This window comes from Podarcis melisellensis (assembly GCF_964234715.1).
Source record: "Podarcis melisellensis genome assembly, chromosome: 1".
NCBI classification, from domain to species: Eukaryota; Metazoa; Chordata; class Lepidosauria; order Squamata; family Lacertidae; genus Podarcis; species Podarcis melisellensis.
In genome coordinates this window covers 64,398,546-64,421,034 of record NC_138528.1, presented here as the reverse complement: position 1 = coordinate 64,421,034, position 22,489 = coordinate 64,398,546, and the positions used below count along the sequence as shown (strand labels likewise).

At 41.8% G+C, this 22,489-nt stretch overlaps 1 protein-coding gene across 1 annotated transcript in view; it reads left to right on the top strand.

Moving 5' to 3' along the window:
* The window catches only part of CSTF3 (cleavage stimulation factor subunit 3), a 52,870-nt gene extending 32,255 nt beyond the window's left edge, over positions 1–20,615 (top strand). Inside the window, exons 4-21 of the mRNA XM_081906851.1 lie at positions 4,016–4,048; positions 6,222–6,319; positions 7,860–7,926; positions 8,010–8,044; positions 8,150–8,276; positions 10,018–10,095; positions 10,280–10,442; positions 11,436–11,545; positions 12,132–12,248; positions 12,422–12,496; positions 13,107–13,250; positions 13,336–13,438; positions 14,809–14,878; positions 16,308–16,503; positions 17,789–17,942; positions 18,258–18,352; positions 18,501–18,561; positions 19,898–20,615. Of these exons, the coding sequence (XP_081762977.1) occupies positions 4,016–4,048; positions 6,222–6,319; positions 7,860–7,926; positions 8,010–8,044; positions 8,150–8,276; positions 10,018–10,095; positions 10,280–10,442; positions 11,436–11,545; positions 12,132–12,248; positions 12,422–12,496; positions 13,107–13,250; positions 13,336–13,438; positions 14,809–14,878; positions 16,308–16,503; positions 17,789–17,942; positions 18,258–18,352; positions 18,501–18,561; positions 19,898–20,100 (1,929 nt within the window). The 3' untranslated portion in view covers positions 20,101–20,615. The remainder of the gene's footprint in view (positions 1–4,015; positions 4,049–6,221; positions 6,320–7,859; positions 7,927–8,009; positions 8,045–8,149; positions 8,277–10,017; positions 10,096–10,279; positions 10,443–11,435; positions 11,546–12,131; positions 12,249–12,421; positions 12,497–13,106; positions 13,251–13,335; positions 13,439–14,808; positions 14,879–16,307; positions 16,504–17,788; positions 17,943–18,257; positions 18,353–18,500; positions 18,562–19,897) is intronic.
* The last annotated feature ends 1,874 nt before the right edge of the window (positions 20,616–22,489 follow it).

Here is a 22,489-nt window from a genome sequence, read left to right as displayed (position 1 = left end):
GTGTCTTAAAACAGTGTCTTGCTATGGTCTTGCACAATTACCATTCATGTCAATGGCCTGTTGTCTTCCACCTTGTTCCAGAGAAAGAGAAATAAAAAAATAGTGAATGACGCAGGTGGCGCTGTGGGTAAAACCTCAGCGCCTAGGACTTGCTGATCGCATGGTCGGCGGTTTGAATCCCCGCGGTGGGGTGCGCTCCCGTCGTTCGGTCCCAGTGCCTGCCAGCCTAGCAGTTCGAAAGCACCCCTGGGTGCAAGTAGATAAATAGGGACCGCTTACCAGCGGGAAGGTAAACGGCATTCCGTGTGCTGCGCTGGCTCACCAGTTGCAACTTGTCACGCTGGACACAGAAGTGTCTCCGGACAGCGCTGGCTCCCGGCCTATAGAGTGAGATGAGCGCACAACCCTAGAGTCTGTCAAGACTGGCCTGTACGGGCAGAGGTACCTTTACCTTTACCTATCTTTTTGTGCCCCTGTAAATTGGATGCAAGAGAGTTAGAATTTATGCTTCCTTATTTTCTTTTTTCACATCTTAATTCAGCCTCTCTTGCTCCATAATGAGCAAGGATTTAATTTAAAATGGACAATTGAAATCTAAGGCTTTTCTACTTTCTCTATTGAAAACATTCAGCATGGAAAATGTCACAAGGAAAGACATGCAAGTTTTGGGCCTTTACAGCTCCTTATTTGTAGGAAGAAATGTGCAGCTGGTGTTTGTGTGGTGGACAAATACTTGTTACTGGGGAAAGCCTATTTCCCCCCCAGCTAGCAATGAAATTGAGAATACAGTGTGGAAGATATGTTAACTGGTGTCATTGGTACAAAACAGTGCCTATCTGTCCAGTGAGTGATATAAATCTCTGGTGCTGCTATATGCACCATTTTATAAACTGTTTTTAAGTTTAATTCTTATTTTTGTTTTTAAAAGATTAATGGCAGAGGAGGAGTATTCTGTGGCTATATCACTGTAGCAGGGAATCATTCATCTAGCGTCTAGAACAGTGGTTCCCAACCTTTTTTTGGCCACGACCCACATAAGCATCTCTAAAATTCTGACCCCCCCCCCGTGACATATAATTCTTATTATTCAAAAAGTGAACTCCTATTCACGTGGAGGAAGCCTAAAAGGCCATTCACTGTTAATAACTCATTCTCAAATTGCCCCCCTTAAAAATCAAATTGCCCTCTGTGGGGCGGGTGCCCCATATTGGGAACCATGGGTCTAGAACATAGAACATGCAAAGTGTCACAGGATCAATCCCCAGCATCTTCAGCATCTTGCTACAAACATGGGAAATTAATGCCAGTCAATGTGTGGTCTGATTCTGTATAGAGTAGATTCTTGTGCTCTAATCCCCCATGTAAACTGGAGACATCATCAAAGTTCCTTCTTCTTTCCACAGCAACACCCTTCCATTTAATGAACCTTTTGCTATTTCTCTTCTCCTTGTCTCTCAAGGATAAGCACTCTTCCCTTCTGATGCTGGAGTAGACATCTACCCTTGTAAGCAATTTAGTGAACAGGGTTCACTAAATGCAGCGCCCCACAGTGAAGCTAAATCATTTCCTTCCATTATAAGTGGGATATTCTTTAATGTGCTGGATCAGGAGCACTAAGAGTTTAGTGCTACATTGTAAATACCCTCTAGAATATGGTAGCCTGCTCCCCACCCCAAATTACTAGCCTACAGGAGGCTGGCAGAAAAGGTGCAGAGAGCTGTATTTCAATGCTGGGCATGGATGAAGGGGCTTCCCTCCTCTAGCAACCCACTTGGCTACTGTACTGAGCTCAGCGGACGAATGGAGCACTCTATGTTTCAACTGATGGACTCACCTGCATGCAGTTCCTGGTCACCTGTGGTTGCCAGGGAAATGTTCAGATGCAATAATGGTTTAGTGCTAAGGGAGAAAAATGTCTTACTGTCTGGAAAGGCTCAATAGAGACTTTGCGGCCCCTCTTGGTTTTGTGCCAGCTTTGCCCGTCAGTGGTAGTACAGACAGAAGCACTCCACATGTCTGGACTGTGATGATCAGAAGAACTGAAACAGTGCACCTGCTGATCCTGAATATTGCAGCCCTGTAGATGTACTTTAGAAATCAGTTATGTAAAGCAATATAAACTTACCAACTCATGGGGATCTTTGCAGACTGAGTTGGAATGCAGAGATATGGGTGAAAAAATACGAGCACTTACAGTGACTTTGAACATTTCATTGCTGACCAGGAACAGGCTGCATAAGTTCCTAGTGCTTCATATTCATTTATAGCAGGGGTTGTCAACCTGGTCCCTACCACCCACTAGTGGGTGTTTAAGAATTCTAGATGGGCAGTAGGAGGTTCTGCGGCACAAGCTGAATCCTCCTTCCATCGAGCACTGGTGGGCGGTAAGGAAATTTTAACATCAAGAAAGATCATTAGTGGTCAGTAGGTATAAAAAGGTTGACTACCCCTGATTTACAGCTATGTTCCATGTACAATGATAGGGCAGGCTTCATTGCAGAACCTTTGTTTCAGATGTGACATTGCACAAATGCCGGAGACTTGGGCACCCTATTCTTGCCTAAGTAATATCCAAGCTGCTCTTAGACTGGGTTTCAGTCTCCATGGTCTGCTTTTGAGTCCTGATTCTAAATTATTATTATTTAATTCCTTTACAAAAGGAACTAGTGCTTGGAAGCAAATAAGGAGAGATTCCTCTCTTCCGAAGAGACAGTACTGGAATTGTGGCTAAATTGGACAGTGCATAGCAATGTGTTATTGTTCACCTGTACTGTGGAATGGAAGCTCACAACTGCAGGGTGCATGCGACCCTCACTATATATTATGTACCTTGTTTGGAAGCTTATCACTAATATGACCACAGTGTCACGCGGAGAAAAAATAAAGCACCCAAATAGTGGCTTTCAAATTTTGTTTCTTGAGGGAATCCATTCCATGTACATTTGTCTGCTAAGAAAATCCCATCTGTTGAAAACTTAACACCAGCTAGGCCTTTTAGACATAATCACAGTTGTTCTATGACCACTGAAATTATGCTCTGCAGCTGGGGAAAATCTGCAATGGAAAAGCTACTTCATAGAGGAAACCCTTCAGAGCAACCACACTTTGGAAACAAAGTTTGAAACAAAGTTCTTTGGAAACAAAGTTTGAAAACTACTGCAGGAGGACAGAGTGCTCTTGAACTCAGGTCCTACCTTCCAGCTTCCTACTGGCATCTGGTTGGCCACTGTGAGAACAGGGTGCTGGACTTGATGGACCACTGGCTTGATGCAGCAGGCTCTTGTGTTCTTAATGCCACAAATGGGTGCCCTGTAAGCTTTAGGTAAAGCATTCATTTTTGGCAAGCTTTGATGGCTGCTTGTGCAAGAAGTGTTGCATCAAACACATAGCTAGACATACATAAATGTTATCAAAACCAACTCCATACCGAATGAAATGCACATAAAGGGTTTTTAGTATGTAAGTGGTTTATGTCTTGTTCATAAGAAGAGCTCCAGCTGTTTCAGGGAAAGCAGTATTATCCTTTTAAAAAGGGGGTGGTGTGGGATTCATCAAGTTGAAGAATATTTTGCATTTAATGATGAAATGGAAGTCCTAGAACACCAAACCGACTGAACCTAGATCAGGGTGCAGAACCCTCACCCCAAGGACTACATTCTCATAGGCAATCTCTGGAGGTGGCAGGCCAGTGCTCGGAGGGGCAGTGGGGAGAGTCAAAAGTGTGGGGGGCAACAAATGGAATTCTTAACTTGGTGCAGTAGGCTACATATCAGCCACACAGAAACCAGGAATGCATACACACGCCTAAACTATTAGTTGTAATTGAAGGACACATTCTAAGCAAAAGCACTTGAGGAGGGTTAGCTGAGCAGTGCCTGTGTGGGGAAGAGCTCAAAGGAGTCTTAAGAGACCACGAGCTGGAGGTTCCCCATCCTGACTTAAATAATAATATAGAATGCTTTTACTTCTTTAGTGCAAGATTGACCTAACCGTTTGAGTTTTGTTTGTTTTACAGATAAAAGCAAAAAACTATGACAAAGTAGAAAAGGTGAGTGTATAAGTATGCCCTATATTTTAAATAGATTTGGAAGGAAGAATAAATACATGGATCATCTATTCTCCTTTGTTAAGTGATGTGGAGAAGTCAGTCTTAAGCTTGCAAACAGCTACAGTAATTTGTGCTAGCATTTCCCTTGGAAATTGAGTATAAAGTGTCTGTCACTTTGTGGCAAAAGGCAAGAAACTTGGAAAGGGGAAGAGACACACACCCCTTCCCATTTCTAACATCTGCTTGAAGACCCATTTTCCACAAGAAGGTTTTGGGGTCATGGCCTAGTGGTGACTCCCATGTGAGTACCTCAAAAAGAGGTTGGGCTGCCCCAAGCCTTGTGACTTCAAAAGTACTTACATGCAGGTGCCATTTGTGAGAACCACATATGAGAACCACTGCCCTCCATATGGATACTGTCTCTGTAGCCACCAGGCATCCCCAATCTGCAGCCCTCCAGATGTTTTGGCCTACAACTCCCATGATCCCTAGCTAACAGGACCAGTGGTCAGGGATTATGGGAATTGTAATCCAAAACATCTGGAGGGCCAAAGGTTGGGGGTGCCTGTACTACACTCATGCAAATTGTAGCAACTACACAAACATTTCCCACATGGAGATGCCAGACGCCGCCTTTGTGTGAGTGATGCCAGTCTGCGAGCTCACATTCTTGTGGCACTCATAAGGGAACTACCATTAAGTATGAATTGAGTCTGTATTTTTGCCCTCATGAAGGGAAGGGAAGGGACATTCCACAGTGGGGGTGCCACCTTTGAAAAGGCCATTTCATTCACTATATCACATGAGGCTGCTTCACTCACTCGGCAAGGGGCATCCTGGGAAAGGTCTCTGAAGAAGATTATAGGATAAGAAAGGGTGGAGGGAATCCCTTTGGTAACCAGGCCCCAAGCCACTTAGAACCTCAAAATTTTACAGCAGTGTTACGAATTGAGCCTGGAAATGGACTGGAAGCTAGTGTAGATAGCAAAGTGCCGGCATAGTATGATCAGAATCACTAGTCCCAGTTTGTGATCTTGCTGCCCTATATTGGACCCGCAGAATTTTTCAAGGCAGCCTCACATATTGCAGTAATCCATATGGGAGTTTACCAAAGCACAGCTGTCTGTCTAGGTAAGATTGCAGTTGATATGTCACCTTCATCTGATAAAAGGCACTCTGTGCCACTGAGGCCACCTCTGCGTTCAGTGACATGATAGATCTAGGAGCAGCCCAAACTACAAGCCTCGGAAGCTGGCTTTGGTCTGCCCTCCATGGACCACTTCTTACAGGTAGGAGGAATGCCTACTTGTCAATCACCTGATGTTATATATGACATTGGATGATTCAGATTTCAAAGGAAGATTCAAAGCTGACTCAGAAGTGTGCTCTTGATTCTTCCCTTCTTCCTTTGCAGCCTGACTTTTGCTTAAGATGGAGCTGAAAAGGATTATTCTTTCTTTCCAGTCCTGGTTTGAGTTCAAGATGGGGTTACCAAAGTTTCTACCACAGGCTTTGTCTGCACTCAGAGTCAGGAGCTCTGTTCTGGAGCTCACAAGTGAAACCAATCCCAGTTGATCCATTTATTATGAAATTTTTAAAGCACCACTTCCCAAAGAACAATTGGGAGCACACTTTTAAGGCTCCTGATCATTCCTTTGCAGCAGCAGTTTTACCTGCCTCAATCCCTGCTTTAGGGGGAGTGCAACTCTCTCCAGAACAGGTTTTAAACCACTCAGATAAATGGATGAACCACTTAGTAAAGTCATTCCTCCTTGTATGCTCATCTGCTGTTATGCTCATATTTCCCAGTCCCACTTAGTCCTTTCAGCTGTGATCCAAAGTTTATTTACTGCTCCTACACACAGTAATTCAGAGGTTTATCTGAATTTATCTGTGCTTCAATATGTGTAAAATGGCAATGTCAAAACAGAGGTACACCACTATGCCAAACAGAAGATGCATGAATTGCAAGGTTCTCGTACTAGATGGGTGCATTTCACAGTTCTGACAGCATCCTTACCTTTACATTAAGACTTGGCTGTTATTCCTGAGACTGTGCCTGTCTGTTTTAAAAGGAATGCAGACTGAACCTTAGTTTGTTTGTTCAAGCTCCAAAGTGCCTCCTGATGTCTATTCATGGATTCCTGTTGTTGTTTTTCTTCAATGTGACTAGCTGTTTCAGAGGTGCCTTATGAAAGTTTTACACATTGACTTATGGAAGTGCTACCTTTCGTATGTGCGAGAAACCAAAGGGAAGCTACCTAGTTATAAGTAAGTAAATGCTGTTTGTGTTAGCTTCTTTTTTTATTGCAATCTAATTCCTTTTTCAGTTAAGGATGCTGAAGCAGGATCACAGTCTCCCAAGTTAGCTTCTCATTTAAAGTAATAATTAGACAAATATTGCCAATGTAGACCTGCCAATGTAGCAAGGTGAAGCAACCTCCACCAAGACAGGCGTTGGTAAAGGCAGGAACTGATGCCTGAAAGGTTCAGCAAGACATTTAAAAGGGTTGGCTCCAGTGGGGGTCACGTGGGGACACCCAACGTACAATGTTGTCCTAGATGGCCTAGTGCCATAAACTTGGGTCAGCACTGACTCCTACATGGTGTTCTTTGTCGTTGTATACATGCCTCTTGATTCCTTCCAGTTGATTATTAAACTTCATTTGCGAACAAAGTGGCACTTCTGAAGCAGCCTTACACAAGGTATCAGAAGGATCTGTTGCTTTTTTCCCACTGATCTAGTAATCCAAAGAAGGCGTAATCGTCACAGCTGTTTCTGATTCCCCTCCCACTGACAAGTTTTGTTTATTTGATTTAGTTACGAAATTTCTAGACTGCTCTTCATCACACACAGCAATTACAGGGCAAGTTCTCAAATAATATAAAATTACATCATAAACCTAAAACAGCAATAAAATACAATCACTAAGAGGCCAATTGTCAGAGCAGGATAAACCTGAGACTTTGCGTAATCTCTGCTAATTTCCTCCCAAAGCCAGGAAGTACAAGTATGCTTTCACTTGGCACTAGAAACATAACTAAGTTCTTACCATCTGCACTTTTAGGGAGAGAATTCTATAATTAGAGCAGCACAGTGCCACAACAAACCAAGCCTGGTGCCATTTTATTTACTCTCTTAAGTATTTTTTCCAATCACATCCCATGTAAGAAGCTTAACAACAATAAGGGTTGTACAACTAAAAACAAAACCAGTTATTTAAACCCAGAGAAAGAACAATAAGAGCAACATTTACACGATAGTATCCCCTCATATAAGCAGGCATGTATTGCATTTCTTTCAAAATATTAAAAGGAGGATGAGGAACCATTAGTGAGCTTTGGTTAAGTCAACCAGCTACAAATCCACCTAACACTTACCTCATCCAGCCCACATTTTACTAGCTTCTCCACAAGAATATCATGGGGGACTGTTAAAAACCTTACTGAAATCAAGATACACTACGTCCACAGTATTCCCCTGATCTACCAAGTGAAATGAGATTCATCTGGTATCCTTTTCTAAGTCCTCACAGACCAACCATTATCTGTTCTAGGACCTTTTCTGCTATCAACATCAAGCTGACCTTGGTCTTCTCTCACCCCTGGAGATTTGAATTCTTCTAAAATAGCTAGATGCTCGCTTACCACCTCATTTTTATCTTAGACTGCAGCTCCCTCCTTGCATAATTTGTTCTGTTATCACTAGGCTGGGCACTGCTTATTAAGATTGTAGTTTAAAACTGTATTTTTTGTAATTTTAATAGTAATTTTACCATGTGGCTCTAATAGTGTATGTTTTTTCCTCCAGAGAAAAAATGGCTCAGGCATATGACTTTGCTCTGGATAAAATTGGCATGGAAATAATGTCGTACCAGGTATGTTTCTTTTCACATTAAATATTTATTTGTGGTGTTTGATTAAATGTTCACTGCTCTGATTCTATATATTTTTACATTAGATCTGGGTGGATTACATCAATTTTTTGAAAGGCGTGTAAGTACAAAAATCTGCCTTCACTCTTAATTAATGCAGTGTTAATATTCGTACAGGTTGCAGTATGTAATTGCTGGTATGTTACTGTCTTGCCTCACAATTTAGTGAAGCAGTAGGATCCTATGCAGAAAACCAGAGGATAACTGCTGTGCGCAGGGTATATCAACGGGGCTGTGTGAACCCAATGATCAACATCGAGCAACTCTGGCGAGATTATAACAAATATGAAGAGGTAAATAAAAAGATGCCTGATGTTCAAACAAGATTTAGCTATTTTCTTCGACCTGCAGCAGTGAGATTACTTGAATAGGCTCTCTGCAAGCCCCTTTCTGAGTATTTCAAGTGTAGACCTCTGAAAAACATTGTGAAGGGTGGACAGAAGGAGCAGGACAATAAAGTCTTTTTCTGTAAGCAGCACAAACCTGCCTCTCAAAATTGCTGGGACTTTTTGTTTGTTTGCCTGTACACTTTTGCCCCAATTCTAGGTGGATGAGGCTACTCCCATTGCCTTAAAGATCCTGGGTCCTCCAGCCATCTTTAGATTCTTCATCTGATGGTGTTCTTTGTACAGTGGGAAGGACCATGTCCCAGTGCCAGGAACAAGAGAACGAGGAGCTCCAGTTCACTGACTTGGGAGATCTGTGCCTATCATTTCATGGATACTTTAATAGGGATTCCTGCATTGCGGGGGGTTGGACTAGATGATCCTTGGCATTTCTTCCAACTATAAAATTATATGATTGTATATGCTTAATACCACTAGGCTGCAGAACATAGGATTGTCTCCTACTGAAGCAGCAACTTTACCCTCTTTGAGCCGGACCCTAATCCAAATGACAAGTGTTTTCCCATTTTCTCTAGCAGAATAAAATTGTAGAATAAAATTGTATATAACATAATAACAATAACCCCTCCACACACATTGTTGAAAAGGTCATAGATTGCTTAATCAGCCAAAGGCCTGGGAGAAGAAGAATGTTTCCGGCACGTGCCTAAAGATACGTAATGAAGGTGCCAGGCAAGCCTTCGTGGGGACAGCATCCCCAAAACAGGGAGCCACTGCACAAAAAGCCTGTTCTCAAGTTCCATCCTCCAGACCTCTTGTGGAGGAAGCACACAAAGAAGGGCCTCAGGTGATGATTGCAAGGACTGGGTCAGTTCATATGGGCAGAGGCAGTCCTTGAGGTATTCTGGTCTTGAGCCATTTAAGACAGGCTTTCTTAAACTTGACCCTCCAGATGTTTTGAGACTACAATTCCCATCATCCCTGACCACTGGTCCTGCTAGCTAGGGATCATGGGAGTTGTAGGCCAAAAAACATATGGAGGGCCGAGTTTGAGGAAGCCTGATTTAAGGCTTTATAGGTCAAAACAAGCACTTTGAATTGGGCCCGGAAACCAATTGGCAGCTAGTGTGGTCAGGCCAGGATTGGTGCTATAAATAAAAAAGCCCAAACACTTAGAAGAATAAAAACAATCAGAGTAAGGCCGACCCCACAGTAGACAGTGTTAAGGGGGCATCCCTTGTCTTTGCTATCCCACTGAAGTGGCTCTTGCCAAAGGGAGCCCAGCTTTTATTCCACCAGCCCAGCTAAATGCCCAGCTGGGAGTGACGTTTCAGGTGTTGCTGGGAGCTGCCAAGTCAGGGCTTCCGGAGGCAAGAAAGCTCAGGAGTCCCACTGGGAAGCAGGCAGCAGCAGGCAGCTAGTTCCCCCTTCGATGTTCCTGGGAGTCCTCCCTTTCTCACACAGGGGTGCTGTGTATCCAGAAACCCCCACAGCAGCCCAGCTTTTATTTCACCACTTACATGGGGATAAGTACAAAGTGACAGCTTTCCAGTGCAGTTCTATGTTGATTAATGCTATCTAAGTCTCAGTGAGTTCCATGATGCCTACAAATGAGGAAGCATGCATGGGATTGCAAGCCTACTGTGGTCCTGGGCAGGGCTTCACTTCTTTTTTTTCTGTCTTCCAGGGAATAAACATCCACTTAGCTAAGAAAATGATTGAAGATCGCAGTAGAGATTATATGAACGCTAGACGTGTGGCTAAGGTACAGGCTCCCGGTTGTTTTGTTCCTCTTTTGTCTTGATCTAATACAGCATGAATATTTGTTGCATGCTTGAGCTGCAGCAGATTACTAAGTGGAGTTGAAAAAAGGAGTAACTTTAATATAAAGTTTTGTTTCAAAGCCCACCTTAACGAAACCTCTTCTCTGTTTCTTCCTATCTCTTCAGGAATATGAAACTGTGATGAAAGGTCTGGACCGCAATGCTCCTTCGGTCCCACCCCAAAATACTCCCCAAGAAGCTCAGCAGGTAGACATGTGGAAGAAATATATTCAGTGGGAAAAGAGCAACCCTTTACGTACTGAAGACCAAACCCTTATAACAAAGAGAGGTGACTGTACATTTTTGTTGTGCTCAGAAATAGTGCAAAGATAACCATAGTAATTAAGTCGTGCTGATGTTACTTCGGGGTGCAGCACTCTTACAAACTATACAAACCTAGCTGCCTGGACTGTGTACTTAAATCCCATTGATTGCCATGGGCATATGGGGCACAGATGGCGCTGTGGGTTAAACCACAGAGCCTAGGGCTTGCCAATCAGAAGGTCGGCGGTTCGAATCCCCGCAAAGGGGTGAGCTCCTGTTGCTCGGTCCCTGCTCCTGCCCACCTAGCAGTTCGAAAGCATGTCAAAGTGCAAGTAGATAAATAGGTACCGCTCCGGTGGGAAGGTAAACGACATTTCCATGCACTGCTCTGGTTCGCCAGAAGCGGCTTAGTCATGCTGGCCACATGACCTGGAAAAACTGCCTGCGGACAAACGCTGGCTCCCTCGGCCAATAAAGCGAGATGAGCACCGCAACCCCAGTGATGTCCGTGACTAGACCTAATGGTCAGGGGTCCCTTTACCTTTACCTCGTTGAACTTTGCTTTTCTTCAGAAAGAAAAGTTTCTACTTAGATATTCCTAGCACTCCATAGGTAGATAATTTCCAAAAGGAACCTGTTGGTGCCTCTTGAAACAGTAGTCATAAGCTCCCATGGCTTAGGGTGCAAAAACATTTGGAATCTTATAAAGAAAACATCACGTTGGTCCTTTTGCCATTCAAGGGCGTGTATAATGAGACTTTCCTGTGAGGACAGAGCTCAGCTTGACCACCAACAGTTTCAAAGTCAGCATTTTATTAGCTGGAGAGGGGTCAGGAATTATATGTCTGGAAATCTCTAAAGATGTTGATAGGGCATAGAATTGAAGATCTCTTGAGATCATGTGGCTGGCTCTTTAAGAGACCTGCATTTTTAGTTACATTTGTGAATCATTGGTAGTGATTCAGCTCGTAAGGTTCCACCCACTAGAAATCTATCTTGTTTCAATGTCTTCCCATAGTGATGTTTGCATATGAACAATGCCTGTTGGTGCTGGGACATCATCCAGATATTTGGTATGAAGCTGCACAATATCTTGAGCAATCCAGCAAACTACTAGCTGAGAAAGGGGTAAGAGAAGACAGTAAGAAATACTGCATTTTATGTACAGCATTTAAACATATTTATAGTTGGTACTAAACTAAATAAGTTGAACTTGGGTCCATTGAGATCAGTGTGAAGTTAGACATGATTAAGGCAAGTCATGATTTCAGTGACAACTAAATTCAGCTAATTTAATCTGGACCCAGCCTATCTTTTCATTTGTTTGTTTTGTGGGACCTTGTTATTTGACAATGAAGTGGTTAATTCTATCAAAGTTGTATGGGATCATATGCAAAAATATATCATCCCATTTTTAAATTGTGGGAGATCTTTAAAATAGAAAATAAAAATACCAAGTCCATAAAAATAATTAAGTATTCTGAATTTACCATGTTGCTAAAGTATATTCAATTTTTACAATTAGCATGTGACGTGAAATCACATGTTTCTAATAAGATCCATTATTGTAGCTGCTGAGTTTTTGCTACAAGGTAACCCACTTGGGTTTCCAGTATTCCTGTAGAGCTGTTAATGAGCACAGGACTGAAAACTCTTTTTGTTTTTCATACTAGTCCTACAGTTAGTTGATTTTCTCATATTTTCTCGATTCCAGGACATGAACAATGCTAAACTGTTTAGTGATGAAGCTGCAAATATTTATGAACGAGCAATCAGCACTTTACTAAAAAAGAACATGCTTCTTTATTTTGCATATGCAGATTATGAAGAGGTGAGTCCTTAGGTGACATTATTCTTTCAATCTCCAGTTCAACCAGCTTTTTCTTTCTTGTGCATAATCTTGATTGGAAAACTTAATCTTGGCAAATTCAAATAAGCAGGGCTGGTAATAATTTTGAGCATAAACTAGTTAAACTAAACATGGCCTTTTTTGTATTTTCTCAGAGTCGGATGAAATATGAGAAGGTGCACAGCATATATAATCGGCTCTTAGCTATTGAAGATATTGATCCCACTTTGGTATGTTTAGTCTTCATTGTTTCACCTTGTTGAGATGACTATAGGATAAAAAGTTGTATATTTCTCTTTGGTCAGTTCCTAAAGTATTCCAGTTGAAAATGTATAGATAATGTCAGTCACATTTTCAAATTTTGTTATCAATTCCCTTTTTTCTTCCAATTTTTTTTGTACATTATTCAGCTGTTTTGCCATGTCTGAGGTGTATCATTTGTGACTCAGTAAAATTTGAAAGATTTCATGTTGTAATCTGTTTCTAACCTTCCACTTAATTATAAATAATTATGAGCAGAACTGTTGTTGACAATAAGAATGGCCTTGCTCACAAATAACAGCAAGCCAAACTTAGGAATGAGCAAGCATTCTGTTGCTTAGAGGGGGGAAAGTGTGGCCTCTTTGCACCTCTGCCGGTTCTGCTGCTGTGACCCTACTTAGAACTAACCATGGTTTGGCTTAGGATGGTATTCAGACCTGGGCTCATGTTTTGTCTCATTTGAAACAAATCAAGAGTCACAACCAAGGTCTAGAAGCCATGTCTTTAATATGGTGTTGACTTCTGAAAACAGAGTCACAGCTTAAAGGTGATCCTACCTTTTCCACCTATATGTTTCAGGTATATATTCAGTATATGAAGTTTGCAAGGCGAGCAGAGGGCATAAAATCAGGCAGGATGATATTTAAGAAGGCACGAGAAGATGCCCGGACCCGTCATCATGTCTATGTTACAGCTGCTCTGATGGAGTATTATTGCAGCAAGGTATTATTGCAACACAGTGAATGAAACTTTTGCTTCAGCCTCTGGATTCTTCTGTCTACAACTAATAACATTTTGAAATCTGCAGGACAAGTCAGTGGCCTTTAAGATTTTTGAGTTGGGGCTAAAGAAATATGGAGACATTCCAGAATACGTCTTGGCATATATTGATTATCTTTCTCATCTCAATGGTAAGTTCTGGGAGCTGGGATAATTCATTACATTGGACTCTGGGATTATAACTTTTTTCAAGACAAAAACCTTCTTTACCTGAAATTGAGCAGTTTGTTTGGCATGGACCTGTGAAAATTCAGAATTCAGTTACCACTGATATTGGTGGCATCCCTCCACATTATATCATCAGTGAGCAGATGGGACTTCGCTGCTCATTGTTTTGCATACTGCTTGCTTTGTCAGGTCTGTAGCCAATAATGTGTTGGGGGAAACTTCAAGAGTGTGTAGATGGATGTTGATGCATCGTAATGCATAGCTTATATGTAGATAATTTGTATAGAATTGTGGCTAAGAATGTGAGCTGAGAACCTTCAATTCAAATTTCTCCCCACTCAGTAGTAATTGTAGGCAGGCTGCTATTTCCCCAGCTCTTCTCTCCATCAGTAAAATCAGGATGATAGTGGGAGACACCCAACATTGCACAAGTGGATTTCTACTCCCCTTGCTCTCCTCTTTCCTGAAGTCCCCCACAATATCAAAATTCTCTGGAGCGTTGGGGGATGAAATTAAAAGCCAACACCTGAGAACGGTCAAATCTCACGACTGTTCTTCAACTGGGTTAGCTTCAGACTTGTGCTGTGAGGAGTTCCACTTGCTTTTTGGGAAGGTGGGCAAGGATTTTCTTTTTCCCTCTGCAGCCCTCTGAAAATCTGTTCTGGGGGTTTGTAGCAACCTCCAGAGGAACACAGGAGGTATGGGGCAATTGGCGAAAGAGAAAGGGGCAGCTGGTGAAAATCATCGCCACCACCTTTCAGGGAACATTTTGTGTATGGATGGAGTCTTGCTGTTTGCAGGCAGGAAACTCACATCCAGTCCATAGACTGTTAATTTGAGTGAGGACTTCAGATTGAAAAATGAGCAGCCTGCAAGAACACAAAGGGCACAAAAAAACCAATGGCCAGTATTGTCCTAAGCAGCTGCTTCTTGTTTAGTACTTAAGTGTGCTGCTGCTGCTGCTGCTGCCACCAATTTTTAAACAGAGTATTTAATTCTTATTTTATGGTTCTGGTTGTTTTAATTCATTTGTGTGTGTGTTTTTATACCTACCTCTCAGCTGCAGTTGTAATTTGTGGGTGTGTCTTCTGCAGAGTAGAAGTGAGACTTTTCTAAAGCCTTTTCTCCGTGTGTCTCTTCTCCCTGAGATTACTTTAGCAATAATGAAACTGGAGTTGCAAATTGGGTTTTTCATCTTTCACAGGAATTGAAATTATGTCAAGATATTGTCTCTCCCCTCCCCCCCGTAATGTCCAGTTTTTTTTAATATATATATATATATATATTTAAAGCTTGTTTTCATCTTTCTTTTTTAATACTTTTTTTAAAATAGAGGATAATAATACAAGAGTCCTGTTTGAACGAGTATTAACCTCAGGGAGCCTCCCACCTGAGAAATCTGGGTAAGCTTCGCCAAAACTCCATTCCAAGTCGTCTGCTTTGCTGTACGTGACAACCCTTGTACAACATAGATATTATCACAGATTAATGAGGGGATGGTTGTTGCAGCCTGTACTGCCATTTTCGTCTTAAATAAGGAGCCAGCTGCTGAGAGAGAGAAGCCAGAGACTGTAAGAATTTTCTATGGAGTTCATTCCTTGGATGCCAGAACGTGCTCTCATCTCCATTGTGAAGATAACTGCTATATGGAGTGTTGTTGGAAAGTAGACTTGGCCAATATAGAATATAGACTCAGAGCACTGGGGCATTTTTGCTTGCATGCATACACACAGGGGCTCAGATCTATACCTCCCTCCTGCTTTCGTTCCATGTTTACCCACGGAGATCGTCTCTCTTTGGCAAATGCCCTCCACAGCCTCATAGCCAACTCTGTGCTGCCTGAAGCCTATTCCAGGAAAAGTAGAATTTGGGAATTATGTAAGTGGTAGCTAGACATTTATCTGCTGTTAACCATTTTTGTTTGTCAGTATCAGGTAGTACTTTCCCCCAGCAACCACGGCTTCCAGTTACAGTGCAGTGTCATGCGGTTTTTGCATGCAGCTTTTTTCCTTCTACATTCTGCCTAAAGGACTCTCTCTCCTGTGCCCTTGGTGCAGAGGGGGCATGCACACCAACTGGTTGCCTCTTGCTTTCAACCTGAAGCACCTAGCAAGCAACACCAGCAGCAGGGAACCAGTTTCTTTGCCTGGCACTCCTTGCCAGGGCTGCATGTACAATGCATACAGATGGTCTGCAGGCCCCTTTACCAATTCCCAGCTGTTTGGCATTGTAAACTACCTAGGAGTGAACCAGTGGGCTCCTTGCATAGTGTGTGTGTGTGAGAGAGAGAGAAAGAGAGAGAGAGAGAGAGAGAGAGAGAGAGAGAGAGAGAGAGAGAGAGAGAGCAGGGAAGAGGGGAAAGATCAAAGATCTGTGTGTGTTTCTGTGTCCACGAGTGGGGATAAGATTGGGGAGCAGGAGAGAGGGAGTCCCTGCCCTACCTGCTATCAGCATGCTGCTTATGAGCCGCTGGTTTGCTGCCCTGGATGTACACAGACTGGCCATTGCTGCCTTCTAGGATGCCCTCTGGGTACCAGGCAGATGTATCTGCTATGGCTTCTGGTTGTAGAATAAAGACATGATAGTTGACTGGCAGCTGCCCACAATTCCCTTCTCCATCTTGCCAACATGGAATTGGATATCCGGGGTAGCAAGCCACTGGAAAGAGCAGACGAGGGGGTTCCTTAGTCAGTGGGCAAGCAGCTGGCTTGCAGTGGATTGGGCCTGCTGGTTGCTGGTAACTGTTGCAAGTGATTGCACTTACTGCAGGCCATGTGTGCTGAGCATGTTTTCTTTTGAACATTTGTTCTCTTTCTGTCTTTTCTTTCACAGAGAGATATGGGCCCGATTTTTAGCTTTTGAAAGTAATATTGGTGACCTGGCTAGCATACTTAAAGTGGAGAAACGGAGGTTTACAGCCTTCAAGGAGGAATATGAGGGCAAAGAAACAGCTCTACTAGTGGACAGATACAAGTTCATGGATCTGTACCCCTGCTCTGCCAGTGAACTCAAAGCTCTTGGTTATAAGGTATGGAGATGATAACATTCCAGAATGTTTAGTTGGAGAGGGAATGCAGTTCCATAGCATTGCTACTTGCATGCCTTCAGTGCTGCTTTAAAAATGTTAAAACCCCTTAACTCTCCTAAGCCTTTAGATGTCCATTCAAGCACAAGCAAAAACACCTTCTCTTTGTTTGGAATTACTATTCATTTCCGTTTCTTTTTTACTGTTTTCGTCACCATGTAGAAAACAGTTCATATTATTCCAAATTGGTGGCTGTTACCCTATGATAAGCTATTTGTGGGCAGTAGCTCCCATCACAGAATCACAGAGTTGGAAGGGAGTTGGGAGATTATGCTGTCTAACCCCCTGCTTGATGATGAATATACAATGCAGGATGCAACTACCGCATCCCTGACAGATGGCCATTCAGCCTCTGCTTAAATAATCTCCAGCCAAGAAAGTCCCACCACCTCCTGAAGCAGTCTGTTCCACTCTCCACATGGCAGGTGCGATTTTCTGTCGAGAAGAGAAAGGTTGCCATTTTGGAAAATCGCACCAGCTGCATAGTAAGCTGTTGCAAGTATATGGTTTAACACTTTATAGCAGTGCTTGTGAGGAACAATTTAAACCACCTCCATGTGGTACCTGTAAGGTGAAGTCTAGCTCAACAGAAGATGTTAAAAAGCCAGCATTAAATCCATTCCAAGTTTTACTCCATTCAGGTTCTAGACTGCTGCCAGTGATAAAAAGTATCACTGACCACATACTTCCCATGTGATCCCAGCTTAAAATACTCTTAGCTGATTATCAGTTGCCTGCCCGCATCTTTACATATGAAGTGCTGGTGCATTGATCTTACAGTTTCCTAGCCAAGTTTCTAAATCAATATGGAGCTAGTTTCTTGCTCTATCTGTTATGTTTCAAGTTTTTGATTCTGTATATTGGAATTTAATAATGCATTGCCTGTATTTTTAATATTTTGCATTGTTTATTGTAAATAATTCTAGGCAAACTTTTATTACAAAGGCGGTTGATAAATTTTAAAATTATGAGCAGACAGAAAACTTCTCTTCCATAAAATTGGGCAGGGTTTGGTCTGGTGTCCATTGTTGCTTTATGCAAACAGAAATGCTACTCTGGACCAGTCTATGTTGAGCATTATGGGTTCCGCTCCTGCTTGTGAGCTTCCCATAGGCACTCAGTTGGTCACACGATAAACAATATGCTGGACTATAGATCAGCCTTTGGATTGATCCAGCAGAGCTGCTCTCACACTATTTATGCTTCTTCTCATGCTATGAACTTCCAGGATGTGTCTCGGGCAAAGCTGTCAACCATAATTCCAGATCCTGTTGTGGCTCCTTCAATAGTGCCTGTGCTAAAAGATGAAGCGGACAGGAAACCAGAGTATCCAAAACCAGATACCCAGCAGATGATTCCATTTCAGCCAAGACATTTAGCACGTAAGCTAATATCGAGTCATGTAAATGTGAAATAGAAGTCTACCTTATTCTGATTGGCTGCTTCTTTAAAAAGCTTCAATTCATTCAGTTCATTCTCATTTGGGCACACAACTAGAATGTTTTATACCCTTCCAATTCTCTGCTAAATTGGAATCCAAGTACAATAAACAAAAGTTTGAGGTTTTTGTTTGTTCTTGCATAGTGCTTGTAAGGTCAGTTACATCAACCAAAGGAACTCCCATCAGCATGCAGTTGATTCTCCTTAGCTGTAAGAGCCATGAAGACTTAAATGTGTTTTATTTTATTATTTACTAGCTCCAGGTTTGCATCCAGTCCCTGGTGGTGTCTTTCCAGTCCCGCCTGCTGCTGTAGTTCTAATGAAGCTTCTCCCACCTCCCGTGTGTTTTCAGGTTGGTCATGAGATCCTGAAATGTTTTAATGACTTTGCAGTCTGGTTGTGTTTTGCTTCAATGCATTAAACATTTCATTTTCTTTTGTCTCACTGGTTTTTACCATAGCATTTCCTGTTAAATGGTCCATCTTTTTTTTCTCTTGCAGGGCCCCTTTGTGCAAGTGGATGAAGTCATGGAGATTATCAGGAGATGCAAACTCCCAGACAGTAAGTTGCTTTTGTCCTTTTTAAATGCATCACTAGACTGTACTATTTCACTTAAACTCTGATGTCTTGGGGGTGGCTATTTGAGGTATTGACAATCACACTATTTAAGGTTAATGACACTGCTGTGTGTGTGTACTCAAATTAGCCAAAATAATATTTTTTCTTATTTTCAGGACAGTGAGTAAATATTTAGCGGCTTCTGTAACTACTGTTAATAGAGAACTCTGTCTTGAAGTCCACAAAGGAAGTGGCTGTAAGACAGAAGTTGAAATTACAAAGCCATGCTTTTTTAAATACATGTGTGACTTGCTGGCTATATGGTTCTAACAACCACCCCATAAAAGATCAAAATAGGATTTTGCACCCATAATGACACAGGAATATTCTCTTGTTGAAATCAACAGAATTAATTCAACACTGTTTTGTTAACTGTGCTGTTTTTTATTCATTTTCAACAATAGCCACTTCGCATTTTCAGTAGCAAATGTGTTTCTGCATGGTTGGCACCTGTTGCAGGGTGAATACTACAATTTGAAGTTGAGGCCCACATTTGTCAACACAAAATGGACACACATGCAACTTCTTGATGCAAGTCAGCTATCCCTTTAGACTGCTTTTTTCTGGGGGGATGCATACCCCTAAACATTTTGTGAATCTAAGTCTAGCCTCACTGAGGGGCAATATATCAATATGAGTAGGAAAATGAAAGTACCCCTAAACTTTTTTTTTTAAAGAAAAAAAGCACTGCCTTTAGATGTGCCTTTGAGCTTTAGTGTGTAATGTCAAAGAGATGGACATACTTTGAATAAATCAGCAAGCAAGAGCTATAGCAGATAATTATATACCACAACTATTATCAAAGGTATATTCAAATGTGTGTGTTTCAAGTATAGCTCTTCATCAACGCAAAATCTAATGTAAACCCTCAATATTCAATCCCCCAGTGGAATATCATTTCATAACCTAATTGGTTTGCTAGAGGATGTTGCTCTAGTTCTAATATTAAAAGATTACATCGGTACTTGGCCTTTGTAAAGAGCTGTACTTGAAAAACATGACACTTGCATAATTTGAGTATACTTTTTGAAAGAACACCAGTGGCTTGTTCTTCTGTGATCTTATTTGAAACAAGAATTTCAAAATGAAATATTTTCCAAAAGCCATTTCCTGCTAAACATTTTTTAATTGCCCTGTGAGTTATTAAATGCAAGGCTAGTATGGACAATTTAATGCACAAATAAATAATAAAATTAATGAAGCATATAAGGTGGGCACTGTCATAATTCTTCAGCCCACATAATTCTAACAACAACTATTTCTCTTCCCTGTTCCAAAGCTGTGGATGAAGCTGTGCGAATCATTACTGGGGGACTGCCAGACTTAACAGTGGAAGGGAATGGACCTTTGGAAAATAATGCCCTTCTTAATAAATCTGTAAAAAGACCAAATGAAGATTCAGATGACGATGAAGAAAAAGGATCAGTGGTTCCTCCAATTCACGACATTTACAGAGCACGACAGCAAAAGCGAATCCGATGAGACATGTTGCAGTCGCAATGATGAAGACTAAAGGACTTGTAACAATTGTTTTCCTTCTACAAAATCAAATGTTTAAAAGGGATTGAAGTTTCTAACAAGCATCTTGCAACTGAGGTTGTTTTATTACTGTGGTGCCTCTTTTTTACCAGCTGATTCTTCATCAGAAAAGAAAAGGGCAGGTGAATTTTACAACAAGCAAATTTGAGCTCCAGGTTTTGAACACAATTTGTGCAGAATGTCTGAATTGCATTTGGTTGCTCTTCACATGTGTATCCCCATCTTACCACTTGAAATCTTGCAGGGGTCCTGACAGTTTTATTTTAAAAACTGGATAGCATAAAAATTGTGAAATATTTTAAATTCACACCTCTGGAAAACGAAGTTGTTCTCAGTTTGCTCATTTAGTGTCTGTCCTGCCTTATTCTTTGTTTTTATTTATGGCAGAATGAATGGAAACTGTTTTTTGTAGTTTAAAATGGAAGAACATTCCTTTCCAATAAAGGATCTCTCCATAACGTCATGCCTCATACCACTTTATTTCTAGCATTGAGAGGGGTGACAGCTCTTCCCTACCTTTTTGTTTGCAGTTTGTCTTTCCTTCCCCCTCCCATTGTAGGCAGTGGTGGTGGGGAGTTAAGTACACCAAGCTCCAGGATTCCTCCTGTGGAGATGGCAAAGGAACAAGGGAACCCAAAATTCCCCACACCACTGGCAGAACTTGCCCAAGATGTACCAGACAGCCTCTGACAATCTGGGTACAGTTGCTTTGCTGGGGCTCCCTTCTGGATACTGGCGTACCCCTCGCAGCTGGCCTTCTAACAGCTTTATTAACTTATTACAGTGCAATTATTCAGAAAATTCATATCTGAACATACATGACAGACTAAAAGCAAATGTCCAGGAATGTCATTTCATGTTATAAATATTAGTAGTGGCTGTTCTGCAGCAAGAGCCCTCTTTACATCTGGTTCAGCTAAGAGCTGAGCCTTCATGACAGCACTGTAGTCATGGCAAATTTTATTATATGCTTTCCTTGGGTAGCTTCCATGAATTAAAATGCAGTATATGGGTTTGCCTCCTTCTAAAAGGCTATTTGTTATACTGGTCTTAAAGAAACAATTAGGTAAATTGTTATTTCATTTGTCTGTGGACCAATTTCCTTGTTTTTGAAGCCTTGGCCATTTTTAAAAACATGGCAACAGTGACATTACTCCTAAGAAGCAATATTGTTGAAACAAAGCACGGTTGTTGAGATTCAGCTACAGTGGACCTCCTAAATGTTCTTCCAAACTGGGAATATACTGCCTTTCTAGCAAGGTACCCAAAGCCTTCTACAGTTTTAAAAACTGTCTTGGAGAGAATGGTTGTAATCCAGACAATCATGTCAGCAAGAACCGGTTTAATTCTACCGCATGGCAATTAACACCCTGAGACAAACCGCTGCATTCGGAATGCTGCAAGCAGTTGATTTTTACAAATTCCAGCTGGACCTCAACTGATCTGAATGAACTCAGACTAAGGTACGTTCTGAAGCTTAGTTATCCACCAGCTTCTTACCTTCTCAAAAAAAGTATTAAAATATATATAAATGCAATTTTATACTGGAATTTCTAAAAGTATAATTAATGCAGAAATGGGATGAAATTATGGGGATACATTTACTGGGGATTATTGCAAGGTCATGTGCAGTATCCAGCCACATTCAAACAGAATGCTACCCATCCTACAGGTCCTTAGGGGCCAGTAATAGCCAACACACAGGTATGCTCTTGAGGTTACAAATACAGTGGTACTTCAGGATTGCAAACTTAATTAGTTTTGGAGGTCCGTCCTTAACCCAAAACCGTTCTTAACCTGAGGCACGCTTTTGCTAATGGGGCCTCCCACTGACACCATGCCACCGCCGTTTTCATTCTGGGGCAAAGTTCTCAACCCGAGGTACTACTTCCGGGTTAGCAGAGTTTGTAACCCGAAGTGTTTGTAACCCGAGGTACCACTGTAACCACCTCCTTATGTGGCAAGTGGCACTGCTTCTCGAGTAATCTACTAGCTAAAATAACTCAATGGCAATAACGCATACACAGTAACAGGTGGCATGGGGGAGTCCACATCACTCACCTGCTTCTGGTTGTGTCACTGCTGTATACCAGGACAGAGGGACAAGGGAGAGGTCTCTCTTATCTCACTGTCCTCTCAAATCTCTTTGTACCAGTATGCAGCGGCACTGCAACAGAAAGTGAGCGCTGCAGTCCCACCAACCCATCCACTGCTCCACATACCAGCAGTTCTTGTAGAATTGCACTTTAAGTATAGCTCTTTCTTCCAGGACTTGAACACATACATGGATATTAAGGGGGAATTAAAAAGATAAAATACTTGCCTGCAACAA